We start from the raw sequence: 18,764 nt of genomic DNA, 5'->3' as shown, positions 1-18,764 counted from the left end.
GCCTTTATGGTAGAGTGGCCAGACGGAAGCCACTCCTCAGTAAAAGGCATATGACAGCCTGCTTGGAGTTTGCCAAAAGGCACCTAAAAGACTCTCAGACTATGAGAAACAAGATTGTCTGGTCTGATGAAACCAATATTGAACTCTTCGGCCTGAATGCCAAGCGTCACGCCGGGAGGAAACCTGGCACCATCCTTACAGTTGTCATGACGTTGGCCTGGGGGGTAGGTTTATGACAGTCATAAATACCTCTTCCCCCCTTTTTCCTCTCTCTACCCTACTGAGGTTACATTTGCAAAACCCTTGGTTAACATAGAGATTCTGGGAATGTCAGAAGATGGGGGGAAATGAACTATATTCTGATAATCCGACCAATGGAACATATGCGGTGGTACTTAATGAATATGATGTCAGTTCGGTTGTCATCTGAGACATTCTCATCAATGATAAAATGACATGAACTCTACAATGGAAAGTTTACACATCAGAGTGGTCATATTCACATGGAATTGTTGTTCAATTTAAATGTTTGAATATGAAATTATTCGTGATGGGATGAAATATGCTTTTAGCCTCTAAAATGAGAGATTTGGGTTTTCATAAGATAGGGCTGCTCACTCAGTGGCCCTCTCCCTTCCTATATAAAGCCTTGAAGACAATATAACCTGTTCCAGGGATGTAGGACGACGGTCCTATGTCAGAATGGTTCAGATAATAACTACAGAACGAAGCCAACATCAGCGTGAGCTTTGGTTGCGAATGGTATGAACTTTGAACTCTTATTCACTACAGAAGTGATACCTCCTAGCCGTTGAGTTAGCAACAGCAGATGCAAACGAGGGTTAGGAAGGAATAGACAGAGTATCCCGTCTATCACACAACGACGTTACTACAAAGCGCAGCTCAGAGTAAATATTTATTGCATTTTCCTTTTCCAAATGGGCGGTAATTTAGAATGCATAAGATACTGTATTTACGATTGCACAGCTTCTTCCCTTTGTTCCTCAGTCTTCTTGCTCTTTCACTCAAACCCAGCCCCTTTTCTTTTGTGTAACAAGCTGTCATATCTGTTCCGCCCGCTAGGGACGTTTTCCTTTATGACGTAATGTGTAATCAAGTTATGATTTAATTATGTGTATGTGTAATTCTGTGTGATTAGTTAGGTATTTAGTAAATAAATAATTGAACCCAATTTTGTATTGCTGATTCAACTTGTTAGCCAGGGTTTGTGCAGATAACTAAGAATTTACAACTTTCAGATGAGACTGAATTAAGATGACGATTAATATTGACTGCTATTGATGTAAAATATTACTAGGTCTTTAAGAGTTTATTCGGAAGATAACAGCTCTATAAATATTATTTTGTGGTGCCCGACTCTCTAGTTAATTACATTTACATGATTACATGATTATAGAATAGCATGTCATATCACTTAATCCGGCATAGCCAAAGACACGACACAGTGAAGCATGGTGGTGGCAGCATCATTTCTGTGGGTATGTTTTTTTAAGCGGCATGGACTGGGAGACTAGTCAAGATCGAGGGAAAGAGGAACAGAACAAAGTACAGCGAGATCCTCAATGAAAACCTGCCCCAGAGCGCTAAGGACCTCAGACTGGGGCGAACGTTCACCTTCCAACAGGACAACGACCCTAAGCACACAACCAGGACAACGCAGGAGTGGCTTCAGGACAGAACTCGAACTTGAACCCGATTGCAAAGGCTAGCTTTTTCAAACAGAAATTTGCATCCTGCAGCACTAATTCCAAAAAGTTTTGGGACACTGTAAAGTCCATCGAGAATAAGAGCACCTCCTCTCAGCTGCCCACTGCTAGGAAACACTGTCACCACCGATAAATCCACGATAATCGAGAATTTCAATAAGCATTTCTCTACGGCTGGCCACACTTTCCACCTGGCTACTCCAACCCCGGGCAACAGCTCTGCAACCCAGCAGCAACTGGCCCAAGCCCCCCCACCCCCCCCCCCTTCTCCTTCACCCACCCAAATCTAGACAGCTGATGTCCTGAAAGAGCTACAGAATCTGGATCCCTACAAATCAGCTGACCTAGACAATCTGGACCCTCTCTTCCTAAAATTATCCGCCGCCATTGTTGCAACCCCTATTACTAGTCTGTTCAACCTCTCTTTCGTATCGTCTGAGATTCCTAAAGATTGGAAAGCGGCCGCGGCCATCCCCCTCTTCAAAGGGGGAGACACTCTAAACTGTTACAGACCTATATCCATCCTGCCTTGCCTTTCTAAAGTCTTCGAAAACCAAGTGAACAAACAGATCACCGACGATATCGAATCCTACCGCACCTTCTCCTCTATGAGATCCGGTTTCAGAGCTGGTCACAGGTGCACCTCAGCCATGCTCAAGGTCCTAAACGATATCATAACCACCATCGAAAAAACTGTGCAGCCGTCTTCATCGACCTGGCCAAGGCTTTTGACTCTGTCAATCACTGTATTCTTATCGGCAGACTCAACAGCCTTGGTTCCTCTAATGACTGCCTCGCCTTGTTCACTAACTACTTTTCAGATAGAGTTTAGTGTGTCAAATCGGAGGGCCTGTTGTCCGGACCTCTGGCAGTCTCTATGGGGGTGCCACAGGGTTCAATTCTCGTGCCGATTCTTTTCTCTGTATATATCAATGATGTCGCTCTTGCTGCGGGTGATTCTTTGATACACCTCTACGCAGACGACACCTTTCTGTATACATCTGACACTGTGTTAACACACCTCCAAAAGAGCTTCAATGCCATACAATACTCCTTCTGTGGCCTCCAACTGCTCTTAAACGCTAGTAAAACTAAATGCATGCTCTTCAACCGATCGCTGCCCGCACCCACCCGCCCGCCTAGCATCACTACTCTGGACGGTTCTGACTTAGAATATGTGGACAACTATAAATACCTAGGTGTCTGGCTAGAATGTAAACTCTCCTTCCAGACTCATATTAAGCATCTCCAATCCAAAATTAAATCTAGAATTGGCTTCCTATTTCGCAACAAAGCCTCCTTCACTCATGCTGCCAAACATACACTCGTAAAACTGACTTTCCTGCCGATCTTTGATTTTGGCGATGTCATTTACAAAATAGCCTCACACTACTCAGTAAATTGGATGCAGTCTATCACAGTGCCATCCGTTTTGTCACCAAAGCCCCATATACTACCCACCATTGCGACTTGTATGCTCTCTTTGGCTGGTCCTCGCTACATATTCGTCGCCAAACCCACTGGTTCCAGGTCATCTATAAGTCCTTGCTAGGTAAAGCTCCGCCTTATCTCAGCTCACTGGTCACCATAGCAACACTCACCCGTAGCACGGGCTCCAGCAGGTATATTTCACTGGTCATCCCCAAAGCCAACACCTATTTGGCCGCCTTTCTTTACAGTTCTCTGCTGCCAATGACTGGAACGAATTGCAAAAATCACTGAAGTTGGATACTTATATCTCCCTCACTAACTTTAAGCATCAGCATTCAGAGCAGCTTACTAATCGCTGTAGCTGTACACAGCACATCTGTAAATAGTCCATCCAACCAACTACCTACCTCATCCCCATATGTGTTTTTGTTTTTCTGCTGTTTTGCACACCAGTATTTCTACTTGACCATCCTCATCTGCACATCTATCACTCCAGTGTAAATTGATAAATTGTAATTACTCCGCCACTATGGACTATTTATTGCCTTACTTCCTTACTTCATTTGCACACACTGTATACAGATTTTCTATTGTGTTATTGACTGTACATTTGTTTATCCCACGTGTTACTCTGTGTTGTTGGTTTTGTCGTACTGCTTTGCTTGATCTTGGCCAGGTCGCAGTTGGAAATGAGAACTTGTTCTCAACTGGCCTACCTCGTGAAATAAAGGTGAAATTAAAAAACATTATAAAAAATGTGAACGTCTCTTGAGAGACCTGAAAATAGCTGTGCAGCAAAGCTCCCCATCCAACCTGACAAAGCTTGAGAGGATCTGCAGAGAACAATGGGAGAAACTCCCCAAATACAGGCCAAGCTTGTAGCGCCATACCCAAGATGACTTGAGGCTGTAATCGGTGCCAAAGATGCTTTAACAAAGTACTGAGTAAAGGGTCTGAATACTTATGTAAACGTGATATTTCAGTTCTTTATTATTTAATTTATTTTATGGGATACTGTGTGTGTAGGGGAAAACAATTGAATAAATGTTAGATTAAGGCTGTAACGTAACAAAATGTGGAAAAAGTCAAGGGGTCTGAATTCTTTCCGAATGCATTGTATAAACGCCACATGTAAAGTGTTGGTTCCATGTTTCATGATCTGAAATAAATATCCCAGTAATTTTCCATATGCACAAAAAGCTTATTTCTCTCAACTTTTACGCACAAATGTGTTTACATCTCTGTTAGTAAGCATAATCCATCCACCTGACAGGTGTGGCATATCAGGAAGCTGATTAAACAGAATGATCATTACACAGGTGCACCTTGTGCTGGGAACAATAAAAGGCCACTGTAAAATGTGAAGTTTTGTCACCACAACACAATGCCACAGATGTCTCACGTTTTGAGGGGGCGTGCAATTGGATTGCTGACTGCAGGAATGTCCACCAGAGCTGTTATCAGAGAATTTAATGCTAATTTCTCTACCATAAGACACCTCCAACATCGTTTTAGAGAATATGGCACTACGTCTAACCGGCCTCACAACCGAAGACCACGTGTATAGCGTCATGTTTGCGAGCAGTTTGATGATGTCAACGTTGGGAACAGAGTGCCCCAAGGTGGCGGTGGGGATATGGTATGGGCAGGCATAAACTACGGACAACGAACACAATTGCATTTTATCGATGTCATTTTGAATGCACAGAGATACCGTGACGAGATCCTGGGGTCCATTGTCGTGCCATTCATCTGCCCCCATTACCTCATGTTTCAACATGATAATGCACGGCCACATATCGCAAGGACCTGTACACAATTCCTGGAAGCTGAAAATGTCCCAGTTCTTCCATGGCCTTCATACTCAGCAGACATGTCATCCACTGAGCATGTTTGGGATGCTCTGGATTGACGTGTACAACAGCGTGTTCAAGTTCCCGGCCAAAATCCAGCGACTTCGCAAAGCCATTGAAGAGGAGTGGGACAACATTCCACAGGTCACAATCAACAGCCTGATCAACGCTATGCAAAGGAGATGTGTCGCGCTGCATGAGACAAATGGTGGTCACACTAGATACAGAATGATTTTCTGACTCCCTGCTTAAATAAAGGTTAACACACACACACACACACACACACACACACACACACACACACACACACACACACACACAGGGTTAAGCTGTTATGCATTGCCAGTCTCACTCCCCTGCGACTTCATCACATCACCCACTCATGCTTCTTTGTTATTTCTCCTCTTCTTTTTCTCTCACTCATTTCTTCAGAGGACAACTACCGTGATTACCATCCCACCTCCCTCCGCTCCATTCTTTCACTCCCTTTTTCATAGATTTCACACTGTGGGTATTTCTCTCCTTCTGGCAGTCTTTGTGTGTCCTGTTCCAATCTTTCTTTCACCTCCTCCCTCTTTCTGTTCTGCCTGTTCCCTCATTCCTTTTAATAATCCAGTCCCACACGCTGGTCTTTATCTCTTTCTTTCCCTTGGGAGGCCTCTCTTTTTCTCTTTCTCCCCCCTCTGTGGGTCTATTCTCCTTATCGAGAATTAAGGAGAATTTCAAGATTCTTGAGCGGTATCGATTCTCCAGAGACATTACAATGTAAACTGGCCTATTTCTCAAGTCTGGAATGCCACCTCCGGAGGTCACGCACGACTCTTGCCCGATAGTTGCCCCGAAGTAAGCAGGGCAATGTAAACAGAATTGTTTCCTTGAGCCCAAAAGTCATACAGTAAAAATACTAATAGCAGAGCAATATTTTTAAACAGCTGGACAGCTGGACATTTTCATGATATTTGAAACTTGTTTTTATTGAGTTTTCACCTGAAATTGCAGCAACAGCTTTTACATTCTGAAATTATCACAGTAGTTTTAAGAAAGGAAAGGTCAACAACATTCCCCCCATTTTCACATATATTGATGTTGGGGTGGTGCTGGAAATTATGAATATGAAGTAGAAAAATGGTGTTTGTCAATGACAATATTCTCTATTTATTTGTCTTTCTGTACCCCCCTCTTTCTTCTCTCTCTTTCTTCCTTTCACATTCTCCCTTTCTCTCTTTCTCCCTTTCTCTCTCTCTCCCCCTGTCTCTAATTTCTCTCTCTTTCCCCATCCCACCATCTCTCTAACTCTTTCCCCAGTCTAATTTTCTCAGTAACTGGCAGCCCTTTAGGGGAAATAAATATAGCAATATTTATGATGAAATCCCTCTCTGTTTCGCTGTCTCTAATCTCGTGGTCACATAAAAAAAAAAGACACTGATCTTATCAGGCCTACTACCTATGTAGTCATCCGTCAGACAATCTACCTATCCATCACCTTGGCACAGGCTGTCTCCACTCCCCATTGGCAGCCAAGGCTTTTAAGCGTGAATAAAACTACAGAGTGGACGCGGAGCACCTGAGTCCGCATGTGTAACACCCTAACAGCCAACTGCCACTGAGCTATGAATCAATGTTCCACCCTGGCTAAGAAGAAACCCGCGTATTGGTTCCTAGAACATTGTAGAGGTGTGCGTCACAAGGTGGATTCCCACATGTTGCTGGGCTCACAAGCTCTACAGGAGGGTCAGGTTCCTGCGTTAAAGACATACCCTTGACAGCTTTCAAAGCTGTCATACGGTACAGTGCTGCTTGGCTCCTTGTAGAAAGTCATGAATGGTGGGATCGGAGGCAAAACCCAGGATGCTTTCAAAAGTCTTGTGGCGTTAGAGAAGCATTTAGTGTTGCGACCCGCAAACCATCCCTTTACAACTTGTTAGGGACTATAATAATATTCACAAACACCTGGTTCAATCCCTCTAATGTAACCCTCCGTCGCTAGTAAACGCCATGTGAAATTCAGTAAGCAGCACTGTATTTGGGAGAAAGGAGCTGGATTACGGGTGTCTTTTAATTCCTGGTATGTAATTGAGCAGAGCGGCTGGGAGGCAGGCTTTGATGGCGTTCTAACCCTCTTCTGTCACACACTGCAGCAACAGGGGCACTAAAAGCACTGGACAGGCTGGAGGAATAAGGCTGGTTAAAAGGCAGCATTTATCCCTGGGTTCCCCTTTTCTCCCCCTCCCAGAACCCTGCCCACAGCCACAATCTTACTGGGGTCACCAGAACTGCCCCCAGGTTGGAAAAATTGTCTTTCTAGCTCAGAGCGATCGATGCGTGAAGTATACCTGTTAAAGTGTGTGTGGGAGGGACAGGTGTGTGTGTTTGTGTGCATGTGCTCGCGCGCGCGTGTGTGTGTGTGTGTGTGTGTGTGTGTGTGTGTGTGTATTTGTGCATGTCCTGGAGTAAGTGAGCATGTGTGCATGTGATATGTTTGTGTGTGCCACTTACTCTGTGTGAAGCGAGGGGGGTTGTCGTTGACATCACTCAGCCTCACGGTGACAGTGGTGGTCCCTGAGAGACCTCCCAGATGGCCCCCCATGTCCTTGGCCTGCAGAACAACCAGGTACCGGTCCTGGGTTTCCCTGTCCATATCAGGCACCGCTGTGCGCAGTATACCTGGGAAAAACACACACGCCAAAGACAAAAAGAGTTCAAGATCAATCATTTCCACTATGCAGAATGACCTGATTCTGCTTCACACGATTGGTTGAACAGCGGCTGCCTCTAGCTGTGCACCGCTCACCAACGCAGCCGAACCAGGAGGCAAGGTAGCTAAATCACCTTGAAATATGGATACTCTTTTAAAGCTAGTGACAAATATGAGCCTTTGCTGAGGTACTGTATGCAGTATGTAGGGAATTAACAAGACACCATCTGAGCAAATGTGATGTGGCTCTGGGGTGTGTGAGTTACCGAAATTACATTAAATTATTTCCATCTTATCATTTATCTCCAACACCAAATCAGTGTGTCTTGTTTGCAACGAAACTGTTCCTGTTTGCAAATAATAAAATCTGAGACGTCATTAGGAATCTGAGCATGATACATTGTGAGTAGGCCTACCGACGCAGACAAATGTAAGCTTTAACTGCTGACTACTCTTCTTAAGTGGCTTAACCCAACGAGAGGTCACAAGTGTTTCCCTAAAAGCTGTCTGGGTTTAAACATCTTCTATTCTACAGAAATTGAATAGCTTAATCAATCAGAGCGACAGAATTAGACTACTTCCCAAGCAAAGTCTTTCATTTTTTCTCTTTGGTTATAGAGGATGTAACTCAGCCTCTGAATGTCAAATAAACGAACCAATGATACCCCCGTATAGTATGCATCAAAGTCACGTCTGTCCCGGGTATTTTACAGCTTGTTATTAGCATAAAGAATCGCAGACCATTTATAAATGTTTTCTTCAAAATCTTAAGCTGACAAAGGGGTAGGCTTGTGCCTTTTGCCATTTTATTTAATAAAAAGGGGGGCAGGCCTATGGCAGGGATCATCCCCCCCAAAAATAATTGAGCGGATAGTCAGGGGGCCGAAAACATAATTACAAATAATTTGTAGACTGGAAATTGATCACAAGAAGCCCAAACATATATAATATTTGACAAAATAATAATCATTTCAAACCTTGCTTACATTTGTACACAATCACATATACAGTGCTTTCAGAAATCCAATGTCTGTTTTGTTTATATTTATCTATCAATAGGTGTCCTTCTTGGTGAGGCATTGGAAAACCTTCCTGGTCTTTGTGGTTGAATCTGTGTTTGAAATGCACTACTTGACTGAGGGACCTTACATATAATTGTATGTGGGGGGGGTACAGAGATGATGTAGTCATTCATTCAAAAATCATGTTAAACACTATTATTGCACACAGGGTGAGTCCATGCAAATTTTTACTCTTGAACTTATTTAGGCTTGCCATAACAAAGGGATTTAAAACTTACTGACATTTCATCTTTTCATTTATAATTCATTTGTAAAAAAAAATTGAAAAACCTCATTCCAATTTGACATTTATGGGGTAGGCCAGTGACAAGTCAAGGGATGTGAATACTTTCTGAAGGCACTGTATCTCTCTATTATGCGTGGGAATACTTTGGAACAGATTTCCTCAATTAAAATAACGCGGAGCTGATTTGCTGGTGTTTTTACAGTATTTTGTGTTCAATAAAGAATAATAATATGTATGCTCATTTTTATTTTATTTTCCGCTAGTTGGGGAACCCTGGCCTATGGCATACCCTCTCAATTCGAGTTTTGTTTTTAACTTAAAAACCCTTCACTGACTCGTAGGTAGGCTATTTAAAGAGTGCATGGTGGAGGAATTGACCGACAAATCTATGGATATAGCAGCCTAAAGCCTAATTTTGTCTGTCAAACAGGTAGGCCTACCTATTGTTTCTTAAAAAGGAAGAAATAGGCTCCAACGCAAAGTTCTCTTGTTGTTAGTAAAGTCTAATTACAATTAAGACTGTTGAAATGAATTATGCCTACAAGAATTTGCTTACCTTTAGCACCATGAGACGTTAATTTTCAATTGATTGTGCCCAGCTGCTGCTTCAAGTTTCAGCACCACAATGTAAGTTACTCAAATCTGGCTTATTGTGAGGTCAATAACTCTGATAAATACATCACGGGCAAGAAACATGTTGTTTTCAATAAAAACCAATTACAGTAACATGTTATCAAAGTTAACCTCCGGTCCTCCTCATCTTCCTGCTCTCCTTCGAAAACTCAGGCTATAGACTTGTCCGCGCGCGAGAATAGGCCTAATCAAAAATCATTTCCGGAAGAAGCCTTTGACTCTCCTCCTGAACTGCCACCACAGGCCTACACATCACAGCCATTAGCTAGGCAGTACACACGTTTTGATCAGCAAGAGCAGGATGGTGCTCAGGGTTCCATTGCAGTGTATAATGCAGACTAGTTTTATTTACACCATCCCAGCAGCTATCTTAGAAATAATGGGGGGTAGGGGGGGGTATTCAGACCCCTTGGAAAGTATTCAGACCCCTTCCCTTTTCCACATTTTGTTACGTTACAGCCTTATTCTATAATGGATTAAATAAAACAGTTTCCTCAGCAATCTACACACAATACCCCATTAAGACAAAATTAAAACAGGTTTTTAGAAATGTTTGCAAATGTTTAAAAAGAAATAAAGAACAGAAATAACTTATTTACATAAGTATTCAGACCCTTTGCTATGAAACTTTAAATTGAGCTCAGGTGCATCCTGTTTATTTACAATTTATCATCCTTGAGATGTTTCTACAACTTGATTGGAGTCCACCTATGGGAAATTCAATTGATTGGGCATGATTTAAAAAGGCACACACCTGTCTATATAGGGTCCCACAGTTGACAGTGCATGTCAGAGCAAAAACCAACCCATGAAGTCGAAGGAATTGTACGTAGAGCTCCGATTCAGGATTGTGTCGAGGCACAGATCTGGGGAAGGGTACCAAAAAAATGTCTGCAGCATTGAAGGTCCCCAGGAACATAGTGGCCTCCATCATTCTTAAATGGAAGAGGTTTGGAACCACCAATACTCTCCCAGCTAAACTGAGCAATCAGGGGAGAAGGGCCTTGGTCAGGGAGGTGACTATTAACCCGATGGTCACTCTGATAGAGCACTCTGAAAGAGCTCCCTCTGTGGCGATGGGAGAACCTTCCAGAAGGACAATCATCTCTGCAGCACTCCACCAATCAGGCCTTTATGGTAGAGCGGCCAGACGGAAGCCAATCCTCACTAAAAGGCACATGACAGCCCGCTTGGACTTAGCCAAAAGGCACCTAGACTCTCAGACCATGAGAAAAAAGATCCTCTGGTCTGATGGGAGACTAGTCAGGATCGAGGAAAAGATTAATAGAGAAAAGTACAGAGAGATCATTCATGAAAACCTGCTCCAGAACGCTCAGGAACTCAGATTGGGGCGAAGGTTCAAAAGTCCTTGTTTTTGAAAGAAAAGACACCTCACAAGTACTCAACTGGCAGCTTCATTAAATAGTACCCACAAAACACCAGTCTCAACGTCAACAGTGAAGAGGCGACTCCGGGATGCTGGCCCTCTAGGCAGAGTTCCTCTTTCCAGTGTCTATGTTCTTTTGCCCATCTAATTATTTTCTTTTTATTGGCCAGTCTGAGATATGTATTTTTCTTTGCAACTCTGCCTAGAAGACCAGCATCCCGCAGTCGCCGCTTCACTGTTGACGTTGAGAATAGTGTTTTGCGGGTACTATTTAATGAAGCTGCCAGTTGAGGAGGCGTCTGTTTCTCAAACTAGACACTCTAATGTATTTGTCCTCTTGCTCAATTGTGCACCGGGGCCTCCCACTCCTCTTTCTATTCTGGTTAGAGCCAGTTTGCACTGTTCTGTGAAGGGAGTAGTGCACAGCGTTGTACGAGATCTTAAGTTTCTTGACAATTTCTCGCATGGAATAGCCTTCATTTCTCAGAACAAGAATAGACTGATGAGTTTCAGAAGAAAGTTATTTGTTTCTGGCCATTTTGAGCCTGTAATCGAACCCACAAATGCTGACGCTCAAAATACTCAACAAGTCTAAAGAAGGCCCGTTTTATTGCTTCTTTAATCAGAACAACTGTTTTCAGCTGTGCTAACATACTTGCAAAAGGGTTTTAATTATCAATTAGCCTTTTAAAATGATAAACTTGGATTAGCTAACACAATGTGCCATTGAAACACAGAAATTATGGTTGCTGATAATGGGCCTCTACCCCTATGTTGATATTCCATAAAAAATATGCCGTTTCCAGCTACAATAGTCATTTACAACATTAACAATGTCTACACTGTATTTCTGATCAATTTGATGTTATTTGAATGGAGAATTTTTTTTGCTTTTCTTTAAAAAATAAGGATATTTCGAAGTGACCCTAAACGTTGTGAGTAAATGTGATATTTCAATTAGTTTTTTTATACATTTGCTAAAAAAATGTTTTAAACTGTTTCGTATTGTGAGGGAAAAAACGACTTAATCAATTTAGAATTAGGTTGTAACATAACAAAACTTGGAAAAAATCAAGAGGTCTGAATACTTTCCCGAATACACTGTAGGCCTAACTGTTTTTGCTCATAGGCAGTGCGTGAGTCTCAAGTTTGGGGAAGCTAATTTTCACCACAAAAATGATAAAGCATTCCATGCATCCTCATGTTTCCAGACTTCTAGCTAGCTGGCTGTTACTAATGTAATTAGTCAATTGGATTCAGTCAATGAAAAAAGACTTTCAGTTCAGTGCGTGGTGGACTAGGCTAGGCTAGGTTATATCAGATAGGTAGCCTATGTTTCCTTCCCTTTCTTTGAACAGGAAATACGTATCCTTTTATTAAAAAAAAAACATTTCATGCAATTCTACTACACATTATATGACTGGAGAGACGAACAGAATCTTTTTTAATACGACTTTCAAGTGGCACTGACCCAATGATAAAGACAGTGAATATGCACACTCAATGATATGGTCGACGCGCCGCTGGTGCCAATAATACTGTTTGCTCAATTAAGTTGAGAATTTTAATAAATAAAAGACAGATTCGCCTTTTCATTGTCTTCTCTTTCAAGCAATAGCCCATTCCATTCCAAACTATGTTTTCCGATGATTGGATGTTGAAAAATTGTGATGAAGTGTTCAACTCGTCATTTTCGATAGGAAATGCGATTTTAAACAATCCATGGTCCAATCCTTGGTCCAGGAAACCCAAACTTTTACAGATGCACCATTTACAGCATCCTGTCGGGCTGTATCACCGCCTGGTACCGCAACTGCACCGTCCGCAACCGCAGGGCTCTCCAGAGGGTGGTGCAATCTGCCCGACACATCACCGGGGGCACACTGCCTGCCCTCCAGGACATCTACAGCAGAGGGTGTCACAGGAAGGCCAATAAGATAATCAAGGACCTCAGTCACCCGAGCCACGGCCTGTTCACCCCACTACCATCCAGAAGGCGAGGTCAGTACAGGTGCATCAAAGATGGGACCGAGAAGCTGAAAAACAGCTTCTATCTCAAGACCATAAGACTGTTAAATACTCACCAAAAGCAAGCTCTCACCCATACCCTGCTATGAACTTTAGTCACAGTCAGTAGACGGCTACCAATCAGTTACTTTACCATGCACATTATAGAGGCTGCTGGCTACGTACATAGTCATGGAACACTGGTCACTTTAAATAATGTTTACATACTGTTTTACCCACTTCACATGTATATACTGTATTCTAGTCAAGGCCTATCCTATTTAACTATTGCTGTACATATACTATTCTTCAGATACACTAAATATTCAATCCATATACTGTCCATATTGTCTATACATCCCATCACATATACTGTATATACAGTGCCCTTCAAAAGTTTGGACACACCTACTCATTCAGGGGTTTTTCTATATTTTTACTATTTTCTACATTGTAGAATAATAGTGAAGACATCAAAACTATGAAATAACACATATGGAATCATGTAGTAATCAAAAAAGTGTTAAACAAATTGAGATTCTTCAAAGTAGCCACGCTTTGCCTTGATGACAGCTTTGCACACTCTTGGCATTCTCTCAACCTGCTTCATGTGGTAGTCACCTGAAACACAATTAACAGGTGTGCCTTGTAAAAAGTTAATTTGTGGAATTGGATTCCTTCTTAAAAAAAAGCTCTATTTGGTAAAAGACCAAGTCCATATTATGGCAAGAACAGCTCAAAGAAGCAAAGAGAACAGTCCATCATTACTTTAAGACATGAAGGTCAGTCAATCCGGTGATTATCAAGAACTTTGACATTTTCTTCAAGTGCAGTCGCAAAAACCATCAAGTGCTATGATGAAACTGGCTCTCATGAGGACCGCCACAGGAAAAGAAGACCCAGAGTTACCTCTGCTGCAGAGGATAAATTCACTTGAGTTAACTTTACTTCAGATTGCAGCCCAAATAAATGCTTCACAAGAATTCAAGTAACAGACACATCTCAACATCAACTGTTCAGTGGAGACCGCATGAATCAGGACTTCATGGTCAAACGGCTGCAGAGAAACCACTACTAAAGGACACCAATAAGAAGAAGACTGGTGGAAATCTGGAGTCTGGAGTCTTTGTGAGACGCAGAGTAGGTGAACAGATGATCTCCACATGTGTGGTCACCACCGTGAAGCATGGAGTAGGAGGTGTGATGGTGTGGGGGTGCTCTGCTGGTGACACTGTCAGTGATTTATTTAGAATTCAAGACACACTTAACCAGCATGGCTACCACAGCATTCTGCAGCGATACACCATCCCATCTGATTTGCGCTTAGTCGGACTATCATTTGTTTTTCAACAGGACAATGACCCAAAACACACCTCCAGGCTGTGTAAGGGCTATTTGACCAAGAAGGAGAATGATGGAATGCTGCATCAGATGACCTGGCCTCCACAATCAACCGACCTCAACCCAATTGAGATGGTTTGGGAAGAGTTGGACCGCAGAATGAAGGAAAAGCAGCCAACAAGTGCTCAGCATATGCGGGAACTCCTTCAAGACTGTCGGAAAAGCATTCCTCATGAAGCTGGTTGAGAGAATGCCAAGAGTGTGCAAAGCTGTCATCAAGGCATAGGGTGGCTACTTGAAAGAATATAAAATATAAAATGTATTTTGATTTGTTTAACACTTTTTTGGTAAAAACATGATTCCATAAGCTTTATTTCATAATTCTGACGTCTTCACTATTACTCTACAATGTAGAAAGGAACACAAGCATTTCGCTACAGCCGCAATAACATCTGCTAAATATGTGTATGCGACCAATAAAATGTGATTTGAAGTTAGCAAAACAATACCATATAATCAATAGTTAACACTCCCGCTATGGGTCAAGTACAGTTGAAGTGGGAAGTTTAGATACATCTTAGCCAAATACATTTAAACTCAGTTTTTCACAATTCCTGACATTTAATCCTAGTAAACAGTCCCTGTCTTAGGTCAGTTAGGATCACCACTTTATATTAAGAATGTGAATAATCGTAGAGATAATGATTTATTTCAGCATTTATTTCTTTCATCACATTCCCAGTGGGTCAGAAGTTTACATACACTCAATTAGTATTTGGTAGGATTGCCTTTAAATTGTTTAACTTGGGTCAAACGTTTCGGGTGGCCTTCCACAAGCTTCCCACAATAAGTTGGGTGAATTTGGGTCTATTCCTCCTGACAGAGGTGGTGTAACTGAGTCAGGTTTGTAGGCCTCCTTGCTCGCAAACGCTTTTTCAGTTCTGCTCACAGATTTTCTATAGGATTGAAGTCAGGGCTTTGTGATGGCCACTCCAATACCTTGACTTTGTTGTCCTGAATTCTTATGGCTTAGATCCCGCTAACGAGCAGTGAAAGTACAGGGCGCCAAATTCAAAACAACAGAAATCTCATAATGACAATTCCTCAAACATACAAGTATTTTACACCATTTTAAAGATAAACGTGTTGTTAATCCCACCACAGTGTCCGATTTCAAAAAGGCTTTACAACGAAAGCACACCAAACGATTATGTTAGGTCTGCATCTAGTCACAGACAAACACAGCCATTTTTCCAGCCAAAGAGAGGAGTCACAAAAAGCAGAAATAGAGATAAAATTAATCACTAACCTTTGATGATCTTCATCAGATGACACTCATAGGACTTCATGTTACACGATACATGTATGTTTTGTTCGATAAAGTTCATATTTATATCCAAAAATCTCAGTTTACATTGGCGCATTACGTTCAGTAATGTTTTGCTTCCAAAACATCCGGTGATTTTGCAGAGAGCCACATCAATATACAGAAATACTCATCATAAATGTTGATGAAAATACAAGTGTTATGCATTGAACTTTAGATAAACTTCTCCTTAATGCAACTGCTGTGTCAGATTTCAAAAAAGCTTTACCGAAAAAGCACACCATGCAATAATCTGAGTACAGCGCTCAGACAACAAAACAAGCCATACAGATATCCGCCATGTTGTGGAGTCAACAGAAGTCAGAAATAACTTTCGAAATATTCACTTACCTTTGATGATCTTCATCAGAATACACTCCCAGGAATCCCAGGTCCACAATAAATGTTTGATTTGTTCGATAAAGTCCATTTATGTCCAAATACCAAATCCTTTTTGTTTGCGAGTTTAGTACACAATCCAAACTTACAAGTCCAGGTGAAAGTTCAGATGAAAAGTCGTATTACAGTTCGTAGAAACATGTCAAACAAAGTATAGAATCAATCTTTAGTATGTTTTTATCATAAATCTTCAATAATGTTCCAACCGGAGAATTCCTTTGTCTGTAGAAATGATGGAACGCAGGTCCCTCTCACGTGAGTGCTCGTGATCAGCTCATGCCACTCTGGCAGAGCCCTGACTCAATCAGCTCTCATTGAGACATCTCAGGTCTCACCTTTTTGCCACAACTTTGGAAGTATGCTTGGTCAATGACCCCATTGTCCATTTGGAAGACCCATTCGTGACCAAGCTTTAACTTCCTGACTGATGTCTTGAGATGCTGCTTCAACATACAGTATGCACATAATTTTCCATCCTCATGAAGCCATCTATAAGTGCACCAGTCCCTCCTGCAGCAAAGCACCCCCACAACATGATGCTGCCACCCCCGTGCTTCACGGTTGGGATGGTGTTCTTCAGCTTGCAAGCCTTTTTTCCTCCAAACATAACGATGGTCATTATGGCCAAACAGTTCTATTTTCATCAGTCTAGAGGACATTTCTCCATGTGCAGTTGCAAACCGTAGTCTGGCTTTTTTATGGCTGTTTTGGAGCAGTGGCTTCTTCCATGCTGAGCGCCTTTCAGGTTATGTCGATATAGGACTCTTTTACTGTCGATATAGATACTTTTGTACCTGTACTGTTGTACCTCCAGCATCTTCACAAGGTCCTTTGCTCTTGTTCTGGGATTGATCTGCACTTTTCGCACCAAAGTACGTTCATCTCTAGGAGACAGAACGCGTCTCCTACCAGAGCGGTATGGCGGCTGCGTGGTCCCATGGTGTTTATACTTCCGTACTACAGTTTGTACAGATGAACGTGGTACCTTCAGGCATTTGGACATTTCTATCCAAGGAAGAACCAAACTTGTGGAGGTCTGCAATTTTTTTTCTGAGGTCTTGGCTGATTTCTTTTGATTTTCACATGATGTCAAGCAAAGAGGCACTGAGTTTGTAGGTAGGCCTTGAAAAAAATGATGTCAATTGGTATGTCAGAAGCTTCTAAAGCTATGACATAATTTTCTGGAATTTTCCAAGCTGTTTAAAGGCACTGTCATCTTAGTGTATGTAAACTTCTGAACCACTGGAATTGTGATACAATAAGTGAAATATTCTGGCTATGACATAATTTTCTGGAATTTTCCAAGCTGTTTAAAGGCACAGTCTTCTTAGTGTATGTAAACTTCTGAACCACTGGAATTGTGATACAGTGAATTATAAGTGAAATAATCTGTCTGTAAACAATTGTTGGAAAAATGAATTGTGTCATGCACAAAGTAGATGTCCTAACTGACTTGCCAAAACTATAGTTTGCTAACAAGAAATTTGTGAAGTGGTTGAAAAACGAGTTTTAATGACTCCAACCTAAGTATATGTAAACTTCCGACTTCAACTGTATATATATATTTTAAAAAGTTGCTAAAACTTTTTATTTAAATAAAAAAACTTTTTAACAGTTTTGTCTCTATTTTATTTCCATGACGGTCTTCATCCATAACCGCCAATGTCACGGATATCCAATTACCGCCACAGCCATAAGCATGACCCTCCCCCATTTTCCTCCACCCATTCTGTACATTTCCATCCATCCCTAATGGATGAGAGTTGTCGTTTACACACTGGGCAGAATTAGGCTAATATCACCAATTACCATGTAAAAACCCACCAGCAGAACCCTTTTCACTCAGGATATCAGTCCCTTTCGGTCAACACAATGAATGAAAATGCATTAGAATTCAATAACAGCATTGCAGATGCTGTATACCTACTGTAGGTGACACACTCATACCTTAAGCATACTGTAATATATACTGTATAAAACTTTGGCCGTTTTCACATATCCCCTTACAATCCGAATCCTGGAGCGTTTGATACCCTGATCTGTTCTATAAAGCATGGGTGAAAGGCAAACGAACCCTGGCTGAAACGAATACGGGACCTGTGTGAGTAGTGGGTCCAAGGACCAGGACCAGAGTACCAGGTGTTGTGATGTGGCAGCTCGAGTCTCATGGAACATTTTTTTTTGCCCATTGTAAACAAGCTACCTTGCTAACGTCGTGTAGAGCGTGCATCTTGATCTTGGCCCCCTTGAAACGGTTATATTCAAGTCTTGTGAAAGCAAAACGCTTTCTGTAGAATTCTCACAAACACTCCAGGAAACCGAACCAGGGTACCGAATCTCGTACGCGAAAACGCCCTTAGCGTTTACGAGCTTGCAGGCTGTCAATCACGTAGTGAGGCGACAGAGGACTCAATAGAAGACTTTCCCATCTGCTTCAGGGACCCTGGGTTGACACCAAAGCCTCCCCCCCCCCAGAACACACAGTAGATTTTAGTGAGGAGACAGGTCCTCTGAGCCTTTTTTAATCACCGCCTTTAATAGTTCACAAACCTTTCCTGACATCTCCTTTGAATACACGTCTTTCTGTTTTTCCTCCTTCAGAAAGTATAATTGAAGG

General features: G+C 41.9%; 1 protein-coding gene across 1 annotated transcript in view; it reads right to left on the bottom strand.

Annotated features, from left to right (window-relative positions):
* LOC139377059 (uncharacterized) overlaps positions 1 to 18,764 on the bottom strand; it is a 129,731-nt gene that overhangs the window by 41,200 nt on the left and 69,767 nt on the right. Inside the window, exon 5 of the mRNA XM_071120108.1 lies at positions 7,508 to 7,675. Within this exon, the coding sequence (XP_070976209.1) occupies positions 7,508 to 7,675 (168 nt within the window). The remainder of the gene's footprint in view (positions 1 to 7,507; positions 7,676 to 18,764) is intronic.

The sequence above is a fragment of the Oncorhynchus clarkii genome, chromosome 20 (assembly GCF_045791955.1).
Source record: "Oncorhynchus clarkii lewisi isolate Uvic-CL-2024 chromosome 20, UVic_Ocla_1.0, whole genome shotgun sequence".
Lineage (NCBI taxonomy): Eukaryota > Metazoa > Chordata > Actinopteri > Salmoniformes > Salmonidae > Oncorhynchus > Oncorhynchus clarkii.
Note: the sequence above shows the minus strand (reverse complement) of the source record. Positions and strands in the feature narration are given on the sequence as shown.